Below are 17,803 nucleotides of genomic sequence, written 5' to 3'. Positions count from 1 at the left end.
CACTCCATGTAGTCATTTAGAGACCCAAGTTCCTTCCATTTTTATGGCCCTACCATCATCAATAATGTGTCTTTAAAATTACTGTGGTGAAAAGAAAAGAAAAAAAAAGATTACTCTGGCATCATCTCCCTGGTATAGACAGGAGGGAGAGAGACAAAATGTGGCAAGAACTAGTCACAGAACCCCACCCAGATAAAAGGGGACTGGGAACAGTTTCAACGAGCATTTAATTAGTCTCTGCCAGAGCAAGTTATTCAACATCTCTGGACCTGTTTCTTCTTATGACAATAAAGGAGATGGATGGGGAGGTCCTGGACAGCCTCAAACCAGCAGGTGGTTTGAAGGTCAAATGCTAGCCTTAGGTTAAGAGATTTTTAAAAATAAAATAAACATTATTAAACAACTAGCCAGGATTTATTGAACAGCGGTGTCTAACTCTGCCATCATCTCTAAATTGCCATGGTTTTCATATTTCAGGCTTATTCCAGGGTTAGCAGAGTCTTAGCCTGTTTAACTTGCACTAGACTAAAAAGGAATGATGAAAATTTGCATGAGGAGGGAGTTTTGGTTCCTGGAATGATAGAAGAGCTTGTATCTGACTCTCCTGCCAGTAACATTTATTAACTCTGGGAGAAAAAATATTTTAAAACCATTCTTTGAAGGCCTGGAATGCAAGCAAAAACAAGCAGAAACTGGAGGGGGCACAATTCTTGAAAGAAAGAAAGCAAACTAGGTGAACTCCAAATTTATCCAGCTTTTCACCTGAAGGCACTTCTCAGTTCATGAGGCACATAGGAGGTTAGAACTGAAACAAAAAGTTTCAATGGGATGAGGACATAAAGGTCAGAGTTAAAGGCTGCCAAAGTGGCTGGAAGTTAAGGCTGAACATCCTAGAAAGGAGGGAGCCACAGAGCAGGGAGCTCTGAAATCTGCATACAAAGTCCCTCAGAGCCTTGGCTCCCCTAACCTGCACACACACAGGGTCTGACTTCAAAGAATCCCAGGAAAAGCAGCAATGGGGAAGCTAAAATGCTGAGCACAGATTTCAGCTGCTGCCAAGTGTTGGGCAGACAGAGTTTGGTTTTCAAATTACAGCAATTAGACTTGATAAATATCTCAGGCTTTCCACTAAAACCCAAAGTGAGTCAAAAGGACAATATCTCATGATCAAGGACTATACCACAGGATAGGCCCACCCTAACAAAGCCTAAAAAAAAGCCTTTAGAGAAACCACCAGAACAAAACTCAACACTCGTTAGAGTAAAACAACCTAATCCAGAGTCTCTAAAAGGTATTGTCTTCAATGTGCAGTATAAAACGAAAGTGTAATAACATATGAAGAAGCAGATGAATATGACATATAAGCAAGCGGCAAAATGGTCTATAGTAGCTGACCTACGGATGACCCTGATGTTGGAATTAGCAGACAAGGACTTTAAAACTGCTATTATAAATATAGGGAAGGGTTTACCAGAAAAGAACAGAGTGTGTGAACAAATGGAAGAATCTCAGCAAATAAATGGAAACTATAAGAACCAAATAAAAACTGTGGAACTGGAAAATACAATATCTTCAATGAAAAGATCATTGGATGGGATTAATAGAATGGACAAAATAGAAAAAAAGATTACTTAACTCAGATTATAATAATATAAAGTGGTGAATAAAAATTATCCAAACTGAAGTGTAAAAATAAAAAATAGAATGAAAAAAGAAGATAATCCCAGACATGTGGAATGATATCAAATGTTTAACATTTGTGAAATGGGGTCCCAGAGGATGAAGGGTAGATAGAAAAATATTTGAAAAAATAATAACTGAATTTTTTCTAAAATTGATGAAAGATATTAACTTACAGATCCAAGAAACAGCAGAAATCTAGTCAGGATAAATACAAAAAGGACTGTATTTGAGTAGACCAGAGTCAAACTGCTGAAAACCACAGATAAATCTTAAAAGTAGCCAGAGGAAAAGGACACTTACAGTCAGGAGAACATATTTAAGAATTTTATATTATTTCACATCAGAAATAATGGAAGCTAAAAGATAATGGAATAATATCTTTAAAGTACTGAAAGAAAAAAGCCTGTGAACTAAGAATTCTATATCCAGCAGAAAGGATCCTTTAAAAATAAAGGAAACTAACAAAAGATAGACAAACAGAAGCTGCTACAAGATCGAAGGATACAAGGTCAAAATACAAAAATCAATTTTAATTCCATATACTAGCCACAAATAATTGAAAAATGCAATTTTGAAATGCTATTTACAATGGTATTAAAAGCATCAAATACTTAACAATAAATTTAAGAAAGATGTGCAAGATTTCTAAAATGAAAAGTACAAAACATTGTTAAGAGAATTTCTAAAGATCTAAATAAATGGAGAATTTTCCAATGTAATGGGCTTGGAAAACTCAATAATGTTAAGATGACAGCTCTCCCCAAACTGATCTATAGATTCATTGCTGTGAACAACTATGCCCATAAATTTGATAACCTAGATGAATGGACTGATTCTTTGAAAGACAGTATCTGCCAAAACTCACACAAGAAGAAATACATAATCTGAATGGGCCTATATTAATTAAAGAAATTGAATAAATAATTAATAAGCTTTCAAAACAGAAAGCACCAGGCCCAGCTGCATTTATGGGTAAACTCTACCAAACATTTAAAGAAGAAATTATACCAAGTCTCCATGATGTCTTTCAGAGGATAGAAGCACAAGGAATGCTTCCTAACTCATTCTACGAGGCCAGCATTGCCCTAATACCAAAACCAGACAAAGACATTTCAAGAGAAGAAAACCACACACCAATATCTCTCAGGAACATACATACGAAAATCCTTAACAAAATGTTAGCAACTTGAATCCAAAAAGTATATAAAGTGGGATTTATCCCAGGTGTACAAGGCTGGTTCAACATTTGAAAATCATTTAATGTAATCCATTACATCAACAAACTAAAAAAGAAAAATCACATGATCATATCAATAGATGCAGGGAAAGCATTTGAGAAGATCCAATACCCATTCATGATAAAAAAAAAAAAAAACCTTTCAGTAAACTATGAATACAAGAGAACCTCCTCAACTTGATAAAGACTATCTACAAAAAACCTACAGCTAATATTACATTTAATGGTGAGAAACTCGAAACTTTCCCACTAAGATCGGGCACAAGGCGAGGATTTCCCAACTCTGACAACTCATTTTTAATATTGTACTGGAAGTCTTTGCTAATGCAATAAGGCAAGAAAAGGAAATAAAAGGTATACAGATTGGAAGGAAGAAATAAAAACTGTCCTCGTTCATAGAGGACATGATTGCCTATGTAAAAAATCCAAAAGAATTGACAAAAAAACTCCTAGAACTAATAAGCAATATACCAAGGTTGCAGAATACAAGATTAATATACAAATGTCAATTGCTTTCCTATATATCAACAAAGATACTGTGTTTTGAAATTAAAAACCCAATATTATTTACATTAATACCCCCTGAAATGAATTACTTAGGTATAAAGGTAAGAAAATATGTACAAGATCTATATGAGGAAAGCTACAAATCTCTGATGAATGAAATCAAAGAAGAACTAAATAAATGGAGAGATATTTCATGTTGATGGATGGGAAGTCTCAATATTGTCAAATGTCAGTTCTTCCCAACTTGATCTGCAAATTCAGTGTAATCCTAATCAAAATCTCAGCAAGCAATCTTATGGATATGGAAAAACTGATGCTAAAGTTTGTATGGAGAGGCAGAAGACGCAGAATAGCCGACACAATATCGAAGAAGAAGAACAAAGTTGGAGGACTGATGCTACCTGACTTCAAGACCTACTGTAAAGCTACAGTAATCAAGACAGTGTGCTCTTGGTGACTGTATAGACAAATAGATCAATGAAACAGAATAGAGAGCCCAGAAGTAGATTCACTGTAATCCCAGGGGACATTTTTATACAAATTGATAAGCTGATTCTAAAATTTATGTGAAAATGCAGTAGGACCTAGAATAGCCAAGATAACATTGTGGTAGAAGAAGAGAGTTGGAGTGCATAAATTACCTGAATTTAAGATTATAAATCTACAGGATGCCCACTCTTACCACTTTTATTCGACATAGTATTGGAAGTCCTAGCCAGAGCATTTATGCAAGAAAAAGAAGTAAAAGACATCCACATCGAAAAGGAACAAGTAAAACTGTCACTGTCTGCAGATGACAGGATAATATATATAAAAACCCTAAACACTCCACCAAAAAACTGTTAGAACTAATAAACGAATTCAGGATAGTTGCAGGATACAAAATCACTACACAAAAATTGGTTGTGTTTCTATACCCTAATAATGAACCACCAGAAAAAGAAATTAAGAAAACAATCCCATTTACAGTTTCATCAAAAAGAGTAAAATACCTAGAAATAAATTTAACCAAGGAGGTGAAAGACTTATACACTGAAACTATAAGACATTGATGAAAGAAACTGAAGGAGACACAAGTAAATGGATAGATACTCCATGCTCGTGGATTGGAAGACCCAATATTGTTAAAATGTCCATACTACCCAAAGCCATCTACAGATTCAATGCAATCCCTATCACAATTCCAATGGCATTTTTCACAGAACTAGAACAAACAATCCTAAAAATGGTATGGAAACACACAAGAAAAGAAAACAAAAAAACCTCAAAGAAGTCAGGTTTTTTAAAAGATTAATAAAAATGTCAAATCTGTTTCATGAGTGAACAAAAAAAAGGGAGAAAGAAGGCGTTATAAACAATACTAAGAATAAAAGCTGGTACTTAATTACAGATGGTAGAGAGATTTAAAAGATAAGAAGATTTTATGAACAACTTTATGACAATAAATTTTAAAACTTAGATGAATTCCTATAAAAATATGATTTACCAAATTCAACTCATGAAGAAATAGAAAGCCTGACTAATTCTATAGTCATTAAAGAAATTGTAGGGGCTGGCCCCATGGCCGAGTGGTTAAGTTTGGCGCACTCCACTTTGGCAGCCCGGGTTCGGTTCCAGGGTGTGGACCTAAACCACTCATTGGTGGCCATGCTGTGGCAGCGACCCACATACAAAACAGAGGAAGATTGGCACAGATATTAGCTCAGGGCCAATCTTTCTCAACAACAACAACAACAAAAAGAAATTGGATTAGTAGTTTTTATAAAATCCACAAAGAAACACCAGGGTAAGATAGTTTTACCCCATGTTCTACCAAACATTCATGGAACAGATAATTCCAATCTAACACAAAATATTGCAGAGTTTAGGAAAAATAGGAGAATACTGAACAGTATGTTTTACTAGCATAATTTGTTAACAAAGTATGACAAGGATTACAATAGCATCAAAAAGAATAAAATACTTAGAAATAAATTTAGCAAAAGATATGCAAGACTTGTACCTGAAAACTGTAAAACATTATTGAAAGAAATTTTAAAAGATCTAAGTAAATGGAAAGCCATCCCATGTTCATGAATTGGAAGCCTTAATATTGTTAAGATGACAACATTCTCGAAAATGATCTACACATTCACTGCAATCCCTATCAAAATCTCAGATTACTTTTTTGCAGAAATTGACAAGCTGATCTTAAAATTCACATGGAAATGTAGAGACACAGAATAGCCAAAACAATTATGAAAAAGAGGGAAAAAATAGGAGGACTCACATTTCTCTATTTCAAAACTTACAGTAAGGCTGCAGAATCAAAATAATGTGGTAATGGCATAGTGACAGATACGTAAATCAATGGAATACAATTGATAGTCCAGAAATAAACCCCTGTGTTTACAGTCCATTGTGTTTTGACGAGGATGCCAAGACAATTCAATGGGGAAAGACCAGTCTTCTCAACAAACAGCTGGTGCTGGGACAACTGGATGTCTGTATGCAAAAGAATGAGTTTGGATCCCTTCGTTTCAACTGTAAGAGTTTAAACTATAAAACTCTTAGAAGAAAACAGGAGTAAATTTTCAAGACTTATGATTAGGCAGTGGTCTCTTATATGACATCAAAGCACAAGTAACAAAAGACAAATTCAACTTGATCAAAATGAAAAATTTTGTAATATATCTCAATTATTCCTCAATAAAAAAATTAAAAATTTTGTGCTGTAATTGAAAAATGAAAAGACGAGACACAGAACAGGAGAAAATATTTGTAAATCATATATCTGATAAGGGACTGGTATCCAGAATATATAAAGAACCTTTGACTTAATAATGAAAAGACAAATAACCCAATTAAAAAATAGGCAAAGGATTTGAATAGACAGTTTCATATACAAATGGCTAATAAGGACATGAAAAGATGCTCAGCCTCATTAGTCATCAGGGAAATGCAAATAAAGACTACAGTGAAATACTACTTCATACCCACTAGGGTGGCTATAATTTAAAAAAATACTAATCAGTGATGAAAAGATGGACTTTCCATCTGGATGGATGGTACTAGAACTACTAGGCAATAAGGAAAAAAGTACAGTTTACCTCAAACTGTACCTCACACCATACTCAAAAATCAATTACAAATAGATTGAAAACTTCAGTGGGAAAGGTAAACTACAAAACTTTTAGAAGAAAATACAGGAAAGTATCTTTATGATTTTAGGATAGGCAGGATTTTTTTAAACTTTTTATTTTGAAATAATTTTAACCTTGGAGAAAAATTGCAAATATAGTACAAAGAATTCGCATATACCCTTCACCCAAATTCCCCAGATGTTAACATTGAAACATTTGATTAGTCATTCAGGAAGGAATTTCTTAACCACCCCCCCCAAAAAACACAAGCCATAAAGCAAAGGATTATAGACTGCATTAACATCAACAATGCCTTTACATTAAAAATAAGTAAATAAATAAATGAATAAAATTTAAAATGTGGAAAAGACATACCACAAACTAGGATAAAATATTTGCAACACCGGTAAACAATCTATAAACAAGGTACAAATCTTGTGGTGGAACTGGGTGATACACACAAACATCAGGATCCATGGTGGTATCTAACAGGGAGCAGAAGAGAACAGGATTGAGACACAGCTCCCAGTCACATCCAAGGTAATGATTATGTTCTGTTTCTTAAAATGGGTAGTTGGATACCACCTTACACCCAAACAGAAAATAATAAGTGTTGGTGAGAATGTGGAGAAATTGGAACCCTTGTTTACTGTTGGTAGGAATGTAAATTCGTTCAACTGCTATGGAAAACAGTATGGCAATTCATGAAAAAATTAAAAATAGAACTACCATATGATTCAGCAATTCCATTTCTGGTAATATACCCAAAATAATTGAAAGCAGGGACTCAAAGAGATATTTGTACACACATGTTCATAGCAGCATTATTTGCAATAGCCAAAAAGTGAAAGCAACCCAGATGTTCCTCGATGGATGAATGGATAAAGAAACTGGGATATATACATACAGTGGAATATTATTCAGCCTTAAAAAGGAAGGAAATTCTGACACACACTGTAACATGCGTGAACCTCAAAAACATTATGCTAAGTGAAATAAGCAAGTCACAAAAGGACAAATACTGTATGATTCCACTTATATAAAGTACAAAGAATAGTCAAATTCATAGAGACAGAAAGTGGAATGGCAGTTGGCAGGGGCTGGGGGGAGTAGGGAATGGGGAGTTAGTGTTTAATGGGGACAGAGTTTCAGTTTTACAAGATGAAAACAGTTCTAGAGAAAGATGGTGGTGATGGTAGCACAACAATGTGAATATACTTGATAGCACTGAAATGTACACTTAAAATGGTTAAAATGGTAAATTTTATGTTATGTCTATGTACTACAATTTTAAAAAATAAAAAATGGGTAGTTCATACTTGGGTGTTTGTTATATTATTTCTACCTTACAGATATCTTATTGTTTGTTGTATCTACTCAATATTTAATTTTTAAAAAATTTACATGTATACTTGGGAAGATTTGAGATACAGTTTTGAGAAAGAAACATCAGGCTTTGGTGATGGCTTGGATGTGGGCAGTTGAAGGAGAAGGAGGGTTTTCAAGATTGAGCATGGGAAGGGAAAATATCAGCTGTAGACTGAGCCTAGAAACACACTGATAGAGTTATGTTTCGGACATTTTAAGTTTGAGATGCCCTGTAGATGTTGGAAAGAAGCACTTGGTTATGTGAGGGTAGATCTCAGGAGGAGGTAAGAATTTAGGGGGAAAAGACTTTGGGGTAACTATCAGTATCTAAAGCCATGGACCATGGGCTCGTATGAGACCACCTAAAGAAAGAGGATAGCTAGAGCAGAGAAGAGGGCTTAGGGCCATCTGTGGTCACACCAGTATTTAGTGGACAGACAGAACAGGAACCAGCAAAGAGACTGAGAAGGAATGGCTAGAGAAATAAGAGGAATACAGGGGAGCATGTGTCGCAGGTGCCAAAAGGTAAAATGTCTTTATGGGTGTGCCTTTTCTGTGGGTTTCACTGTGCTACTCTGCCTATCTCCGTATATCCATGTTACTCTCTGTATGTGTGTGCTTTTTGGCTTCTTTCTTCTATGTGCAATCTCAAGAAGTCTGATTTTCTTCTCTCACTTGTTTTTATATCTCTCTATCCAACTCTCTTTCTCTTTTATCCTCTTTGTTTCTCTTTTATCTTTCCTTCTCCTTCTGGATTTATTTTCTAAATGACTTCGATATACTGTTGTTAAATAACAAAAATTTGACCAACTAAATTTTAAAGGTCTAATTGGCTTTACTGAGTAATTGGTGAATCAGGCAGTACCCTATTTGGCAAGCAGAGAGGAAATCCGAAGAGCTACAGAAAGGGAAAGGGTTTTAAAGGCAGGACAAGGAAGTCATAAACAGAAAAAAAGATGAGGTCACCTTTCTTTGGGACAAAAGTGTCTATTAGGGAATTACTTCATCTCTCTTTGCCGAATGGCCCAGGTGACAGATTACCTCATTGGTGTTGACCAGCAAATTCCAGACTGACCAGTTAAGATTCCTTTCCCGGAGAAGGTTGAAACTGTCGTTAGATTAGGTGTTAAGGCTTAGTTTGGTGATGTGGCCTAGCATAAGTGACTCCATTTTGTCTGTACTTTTCTTTTTAACACTGTTTAGATATTTTATAATTTTATTATTTTTGATAATCCTGAATAGAGTTATATGTTGCTTATTAATATCATTTAAGATCTTTTTTTTAAAATTTTTTGGATGATTTTTATTCTTTTTTTTTAATTTTCAGATGTACATCATAATATATTTCGAATTCTGTGTAGATTACATCATGTTCACCACCCGAAAACTAATTATAGTCCATATAGTCCCCTCACATGTGAAACTAATCACCCCTTTTGCCCTTCTCCATCCCCCCTTCTCCTATGGTAACCACCAATCCAATCTCCAATGCTATGTGTTTGTTCGTCGTTGTTTTTATCTTCTACTTATGAGTGAGATCATATGGAATTTGACTTTCTCCCTCTGACTTATTTCACTCAGCGTAATACTGTCAAGGTCCATCCATGTTGTCACAAATGGCCGGATTTCATCATTTCTTATGGCTGAGTAGTAGTCCATCGTGTATAAATACCACATCTTCTTTATCCATTCATCCCTTCATGGGCACCTAGGTTGCTTCCATGTCTTGGCTATTGTGTATACTGCAGCAATGAACATGAGGCTGCAAGTATCTTTATGCCTTTGTGTTTTCAAGTTCTTTGGATAAATACTGAGCGGTGGGATAGCTGGATCATATGGTAGATCTATCCTTAATTTTCTGAGGATACTCCACACTGCTTTCCATAGTGATTGCACCAGTTTGCACTCCCACCAGCAGTGTATGAGGGTTCCCTTCTCTCCACATCCTCTCCAACATTTGTTGTTTCCTGTCTTGTTAATTATAGCCATTCTGACCGCAGTGAAGTTCATTTAAAATCTTAGTCTAAGATTTATATGTAACACTAAAAAAAACACAGAAGAACCCACTAAATTAAACTGTCTCCATTTTTTCTTTTGTCTTTGTTGATTTTCTTTTGTGGGATAACGGATTGGTTTTGTTTTTAAAAATTTATTCAATTTCCTTTTCCTGTATTAAGAAAATGATATCATTGTATAAGTAGTTTTGGCTATCTCAGCGATTTAAAATTTATGGTGTATGTGCAGTTATGTACATATTATGCACAGGTCCTTCCATCTTTACCCCCAAACCTGTATATTCTTAATTATAAGACAAGGTTTTGTTTTTTTCCAAAAGCATTGTCACCCAGAAAAGGAGAGACATTTGAGCCTTTGTAAAAATTTTATATTGTAAGGTGTTCTCTCAATTACTTTATTTTCAAATACAGAGTGTCAGTTGAGGAGAGCACTCAGCCTGAAATAGCCTTAATTAGTGCTGATTTTGGATACTTAGAGAAGTTATCTGACAGAAATCCTAAAAAGGGAAATAAAAGAAATTTAACACAGGTTTGTTAAGTGTTTCTTGGAAAATGAATTGAAAACTGCAAGCACTGAATATTGTTTAATGAGCCTGTTGATGACTTTCAAAAGCAATGTGTGATCAGAATAGCGTTTACCTTTGAAAAGCTGGACTGGTGGAGGTAGGGGAATGGGCTGGAGGACATATATAAGAGGGGCTTCAACTTTATAGTAATTTGTTTCTTTTAGAGAAAAGAGAGAAATTTGAAGCAAATGTGGGAAAGTGTTAAAAGTTGACAAGCTACGTGGTGATAGTGATGTTCATCATATTATTCACTCTACTTTCCTGTGTGCTGAAAATATTTCATAATCAAAACAACATTGTGGCTATGTTGTAGTGATGGAAACAGTGCTATGTATCAATCATAGATGGAAATAAAGATAATTATTTTCCTGGGAAACTATCAGATGACTCATTATGGCTCTAAATATGATGAATGGCCAGTCCCGGTGGCCCAGTGGTTAACTTTGGTGTGCTCCACTTCACTGGCCTGGGTTCTGTTCCCAGGCACAGACCTACACCACTTGTCCATCAGTGGCCATGCTGTGGTGGTGGATCACATACAAAACAGAGGACGATTGGCAACAGATGTTAGCTCAGGGTGAATCTTCCCCAGAAAAAAATAATAATAAAGATGATGAAGATTGTAGGGGAGGAAAAATAACTTTCCCTCTACCCTTCTAGGTTCTCAGCTTAGACCCCACCTATAATAAAAGAGATGAGCAAAAGAAAAGCAGACCATTTTACGTCTACACATATGTACGTGTACATATGGGAGCCCCACAAAGATATGAGACTCAAAAGACAGCCAGGCAACTAAGCTAAGGAAAGGGAAAGGGGTCTGGGGCTTCACAGTGGGGTTGGGTTGGGTAGGGGCTCAAGGCAATTCATAAGGTGAGAGGAGGAAATGGTTGGTAAACAAACGTTTGCCCTGCCATGCAGTTAAGTCTCTCAGACGAAACAGTGATCTCTGGTAATAGTCTCCTCCTGGTACAGGCCTCAGTCCCCCTTTCTAATTTCTTTTAGGTGGTTAGTGGGAGGTAAAAAGCTTTTCCTGAGTCTGCTAGGTCTTGATGCCTTCAGCTCAAAATAATCCACATGCCAAAGTGGCTCATTCTGAGGTGGCTTGTTCTGAACCCCCTCAAGATAGAGGTGGAAAGTTTGGTTTCATGAAATGTGAGATTAGGAAAATAACAATATTTGAAATCTAGTTTTTTATGTAAAGTAATTTCAAATATGTACTTGCATTTTAAAAAATGGATTGTTATTTTCTGGGTTTATTAGGCATAAACATTCATTTCAATTTTGGTATTTTGTAATATAGTAAAATATTTGATTTGGATAAATAACACTTAAAATAATCAAAGAGAAAAATTTAGTTGATCTAAAAAAGTTTTATTTCACACTTCATGAAGTGGGCAGTGTCCACTCTCAAGAGGCCAGAGAACTGCAAAGTCAGGGAAGAGGCTGCAGGCTTCTATAGAAAGAGGCGAGCAGGGAATGTCAACGGAGGAAAAAGAGGCACCTGCAAACAAAAGGAGAGCATTTCTTTGGCGTCTTAGAATTGCAGTTTGGGGAACACAGGTTCCACAGCAGCCAGAAAAGTGTCCCCCTGAGGAGTAAAAGTCAGGAGTTTTTATGAGCAAAAAGGAGAAACCAGAACAACCACCTCAGTTATTTGTTAGGGTCAAGTTATGTGCAGCTCTTTGGCTTACTCAAGGACATCTTGTTACCAGAAAAAGTGTATTTTTGCACAGTCTTTCAGAAAGTCCTTTCTCAGCAAATAACTCCCTTTTGGCAGGTCAACAAGGTCAGCACAGTTTCTTTTTCTTTTCTTTCTTTCTTTCTTTTTTTTTTTTTTTTTTTGAGGAAAATTGGCCCTGAGCTAACATCTGTGTCCATCTTCCTCCATTTTTTTAATATGTGGCACACCTGCCACAGCATGGCTTGATAAGGGGTGCATAGGTCCGCGCCTGGCATCTGAACCAGCAAACCCCCAGCTGTTAAAGTGGAGCACATGAACTTAACTGCTACACCACCTGGCCAGCCCCAGTTTCATATTTTTAACAAGATGGAGTCCGGGATACAAAATGGAGTCGCTGTTGTCAACTCATTTCACAGAAACAATGAAGAAGTACTTGGTTTAAGTTGATTGGCTGGGGTTACATATCTGATCTTACTTAGAAAGATCAAGGAGCAAGGAAATAAGTATAGAGCCCACAGTTGGCTTGGCGTTTGGGATGGGCTGAGTGGATATATTGCATTTCTGGTCAATCAGAGCATTTACAGGGACACAAAAATTATCAAAGTTTAGCTTTGCTGACATGGTACCCAGGGGAGGAGTGGCTCCAGCTTGGGCCTAGAAACGTATTTCAACAGTACTAATCAGTAGAACTTATTTAATATACTATAATCAGCCATATCAGTTGTTTGTCTGTTGTATATTTAGGTTTACTCTTCTGAGCTATTTGTAGCAGGAGCCTAGAAACTGAATTTCTTTTAGCATACTTCATGCATCTCTGGCATTAAAAATAGCAAGGGAGGGGAGTTCTGGATATAATTCAGTTTCTTATCCACCATCAGGATAATGTGATAGGCACATGATCCAATCATCCTCCTTTTTAATTTAAATAACAGGCTAATTAAGGACGTTGAAAAGTATAATAGAGTTTTCTGATCTGCTAATGCATTATGGTTTAATAGTATTATACTTCTTTAATAGAACTTTTATAAATGGGCACAGTTTGAGATGCCGAGTTTCCAACAGATGTAAAAAAGTTTTCCACTTTTAGGTACAAAAGGAAGAGAACGTCTTCTGGACTTGATTGCCACGTTTTTGGTACTACAGTTTCTTCGCACCAAGTTGGATCAAGAGGGAATAGTCTTCAAATCACTGATGAAATTGGATGACGCTTCCATTTCCAGGTGGCTTTCATTATAGCATTAAGCAACTCACGTACATTTTCAACCATTTCTTAATGAAACCTTATGAGAAGCTACACAGACTGCTAAGTACAAAGAGAATTTGTTCACAGGGAATATCTTGCCTGCACTTTTCTGTCATAGGCAGGGCTGACACACTATTTTTGCCTCTCAGATTGCACAGGAAACTGGGATGCAGAGCGTTTAAGTGTAGCTTACACTGGTGCCCAGATCTCTGGCTCCTGATTTAGTACTCTTCACTACAGTATATTGATTCTATGTGATTCTGGAAAATCCACAATATGATTGTTGGGACCAGACTAGTTGTTCCCAACAATTGCAGGGCCTGGGACAAGAATACAAATGGAAACCCACATACTGTATGTCTAAGTATTTAAAAGTTATAAATCAAATTAGGAGGCTGTTAAATAAAATATGTTCTGTCAACCTAAAAGGCAAATTCATCTATTTACCCTTAAAATGAGTTTATTCGGGAATAGCCAAAGAATTGCAATTCTAGATGTGCATGCTATGGCAAACCACAGGCAAGTCTGGAAAACAAAGGAGGGGAGCTGCTTTTATAGAGAAAAAAGGGGAGTAGGGAGGGGCTGTTCTAAAAGAAAACCCATTGGGGGAAAGGAACAGTTCAGGGTGGCAACAGCTTCTCGTTGGCTGGGCTGTTGCCAGGTGGGGAGAGAAGTCTTCCTTCAGTAGCAGTTATGCTTCCTGTGGGAGATGCAAGTATGGCTGTCTTCCTCCTTGGTGTAATTGATGATGTATGACGGAGCTGACAGCCCCACTGCAGGCCTTCCCAACTCCAATTTAGTTAAGGTTTCTTTTACTAATTTCCACAGTTCTGAAGTCATACCTTGACAAATACAACTTCATAACCACCTAAAAGACCAGGTTCAAATTCAGAATTCTGAGACCACTTGAAGTTTTGATGCAAAAATGTGGCAGTGTGGAGAGAGCCAGTTCTGGGGCCCTGGCCCCTAGCCCTTGGCTGAACCCTGGCACCACAAGTGGTCTGAGTGTATGAATACCCCCTTTACCCATCAAAACTCCAGCCATATCCCATGCAAATGGTCACCCCTTGTATGTGTGTGTCTACACACACACACACAAACACACACACACATACACATTGCAATTTGCTTATGCTTTTTTAAAAGGCAGGATAAGGAGAAAACTAATAAAATATTATCTATAGGGGAAGGGGGAGGAGACAAGGATGGAGGCCAGGTTTCTCCTAATGTACCTTGTTTTATGGTTTTTACTTTGAAACTATGTAAATATTTTACATAATAAAGATCAGATATCAGAGAATAGAGATTAAACATGTTCAATTATACTATGGAATGCAATCAGCTATATCTGGAATGTGAGGAAATGATGGCAAAAGAAGAAAGAGGGGAGAGGTGGAACCTAAAAATTAAAGGACATATGAACCAAAGGCAATGTGTAGACCTTGTTTGGATCCTGATTTGAATAAAACCCATGTGCTAAAAAAACAAAAAAAAAAGGACAGTTAGAGAAACTTAAACACTACCTGGATATTTTGTGTTTTAAATAATTATTTAAAACTATTTTTAAGTGTCATGTTTAAGAAAAAGTTCTTATTCCTTAGAGTTACATATTTACAGAGGAAATTAAAATAAATAAGTAGACCTGTTTTTACCCTCTCACAAAGACTGATTAAATTCTCTATTCCCAACAGCATCAAACACAAAATAGGTACCCAGAAAAGAATTAGTTGAGCGTTTTACTAAATGTAATTTATATGTCCATTTTAAAAAAGCAACACCTCCACATTAGTTTGCCAGAGCAACTCCTTGAGAAAGATGGAAATTTATTAAATGAATATCAAGAAAAATGCTTGAGGGGCCAGGCTAGTGGCACAGCAGTTAAGTTCGCACGTTCTGCATTAGTGGCCCAGGGTTCACTGGTTTGGATCCCAGGTACGGACATGGCACCGTCTGTCAAGTCATGCTGTGGCAGGTGTTCCACATATAGAGTAGAGGAAGATGGGCATGGATGTTAGCTCAGGGCCAGTCTTCCTCAGCAAAAAGAGGAGGATTGGCAGCAGATGTTAGCTAAGAGCTAATCGTCTTCAAAAAAAAAAAGAAAGGATGAAAAAAATGCTTCAAAGAACTAGTTGATGGGACTGAAAAGTTAGGATTTGATTTAATAGGCACAACCAAAGAGGCACTTCTATCTAGTTCATTTTCCAACTGATAGCCATTTAGACCAAGTATTAATAACTTTGAACCTACTTTTGAATTGCAGTATCACAAAGTTTTAAATCAATATTTTCAAAAATAAGTATATTCCATCACATTGTTCTTACTATATTACTGTTATTGTGAGAGCAAAATGGTTTGTTGACACTTTAATAAATAAAACTATTTTAAGTAATTTTTATTTCCTGTTCCTTGCATATTTAAAACTTTTCTTTCTATTTTGTCTACTTCATGGTGTAATAACATTAATGTAGTAGTATATTACTTGCAGGTGTATGAACAAAATTTTCATACTAGGGGAATGGTCAGTCAAAAGTTTGGAGGCCAACTGAATTGAAGGAAGGCGAGTTGAATTAGAATATTTAAAGGCAGTTTTGTTGCCTTTAGTAGTTAGTAGACTAATAACGATTGGGAAACATGGTCTTTGAACCACTTTGGGCATGTTCATGTCATTGTGATAGTCAGCTAACTTTGTTGATTGTCTGCTCTGTACGAGGGACTGTTAAACATGTTAAATTCACCCATTTTGTTAAAGCCCACAACAAACCCATAGGATCTCGCATTATTATCATAACTGAGGACACTGAGACTTCCAGTGTTGAAGTCAAGCTGCACAATATCACACAGCCAATATTGTGTGATTGCAGTGTCCGCATTTGCACCCATCTCTTCACACCACACTGTACTGATGGCCCTTTCCCAGTTAACAGGGAGAAAAAAATCAGCAAGATGGAGAGAATTTCCCAATTTTTAGTTTCCCCCTCTTAGAATTTTCTTTGAAACTTTAGTATATGCTACTGCTTGTTTGCTAACAAGTTCTAGCAGATGACAAAACAAATGATGTAGCTAACTAATATTAATGAAAAATCTCAGAATTTTTCTTTGTCTTGAATAAATTTGAATATTTGGCAGTCTTGAATATTTGACAGCATTTTATGGACCCAGACTTGACGTTTTTACGTTATGCACATTTTACTACTAAGTTATTCCTGGTTTGTGTGATAGAATTAAATATATGCCAGTTTCACGGGTAGCTCTCAGGTTCTTTGCAAGGAACTAATCAATTCTTGGTACAGTAAAAAGGAGAGAAAAACGGAAGTCTAGTTTGTAGAATAGTATTGAGTTTGTACTTGAAGAAAGGATAGGATTTAGATGGAGAAGAATGGGAAGGGGTCACAAACCAATATATAAAGGCTAGAAAGCGTAGGGTGTCCTGGAGGCAGCAAGGAAGTCTGTGAGGCATAGTGGAAGCTGGAAAGTGGTGAGTATAATATACTTAAGAATGCACTGAATAAGTTAAAAGCGCTGTCAGGCTGGTAGAACTTTCATAAAATGTCAAAGACAATGACTTTTATTAAATATCTTAATTTTTAACAGAATTATTTTGTCTGATATAATGTACTGGATTTGGTGCCACATTACATTTCGTATGTAATATATTCTGAAATTGATGGAAACTTGTTTTTAAAAAATCTAGGAATATTCCCTGGGCTTCTGAGAAAATAAAGAAAGCAAGTGAATGGCTAAGAAGAACTGAAGGACAATATCCATCTATCTGCCAACGGCTGGAATTGGGTAAAAACTGGGACTCTGCCACGAAGCAGCTACTGGGAATCCAGCCCATGAACACCACTTCTCCTCTCCACGGAGTTCTTCATTACAGTAAAGACTGAATCAAATGAACTTGTATTTTATACTTTTTTCATGCTTCCATTTATAAAATGATCAGATATTAATAGATACCTATAATGAAATTTAATTATGATTGTATTCATTGTAGCAGTCAATGACTTTAAAATAAATGGAAGCAGAATTGTTATTTTAATGAACAAGTAATAATAAAAATTACAATATTACAGATTTTTGGTGTTTAAATGTTTTAAGGTGATGAGAAACATATCTGGATGGTTCTGGAGGCTCATTTCCTTCTCCCCTTTCAGGAGTCTAGTAGAGAACTGGCCCAGCTGGACTAAGCAAGCTGGGAAGAAACAGGTCTTTGGCTACTGCCCGTGTTCCTGGCATGCAAGCCTGTTTCCAGGGCCCTGGGTATCCAGACCTTGGCCCTCGGCATGCATGCTCCCTGATCTGGTTCCCAGTCCGCAGACCTCTTGTTACTTAGAGAAACTAGGTGTCCCAAGCAATTCTTTCATAGATCTTGCTTTTGGTC

General features: G+C 36.4%; 1 protein-coding gene across 4 annotated transcripts in view; it reads left to right on the top strand.

Annotated features, from left to right (window-relative positions):
• PARP4 (poly(ADP-ribose) polymerase family member 4) overlaps positions 1 to 17,497 on the top strand; it is a 129,677-nt gene extending 112,180 nt beyond the window's left edge. For all 4 annotated transcript variants that reach the window (XM_046664101.1, XM_046664099.1, XM_046664100.1 and 1 more), the window contains 2 exons: positions 13,267 to 13,399; positions 17,114 to 17,497. In XM_046664101.1, the coding sequence (XP_046520057.1) occupies positions 13,267 to 13,399; positions 17,114 to 17,309 (329 nt within the window). In that variant the 3' untranslated portion in view covers positions 17,310 to 17,497. The remainder of the gene's footprint in view (positions 1 to 13,266; positions 13,400 to 17,113) is intronic.
• The last annotated feature ends 306 nt before the right edge of the window (positions 17,498 to 17,803 follow it).

The sequence above is a fragment of the Equus quagga genome, chromosome 6 (assembly GCF_021613505.1).
Source record: "Equus quagga isolate Etosha38 chromosome 6, UCLA_HA_Equagga_1.0, whole genome shotgun sequence".
NCBI classification, from domain to species: domain Eukaryota; kingdom Metazoa; phylum Chordata; class Mammalia; order Perissodactyla; family Equidae; genus Equus; species Equus quagga.
This window is presented reverse-complemented; position numbering and strand designations above follow the sequence as displayed.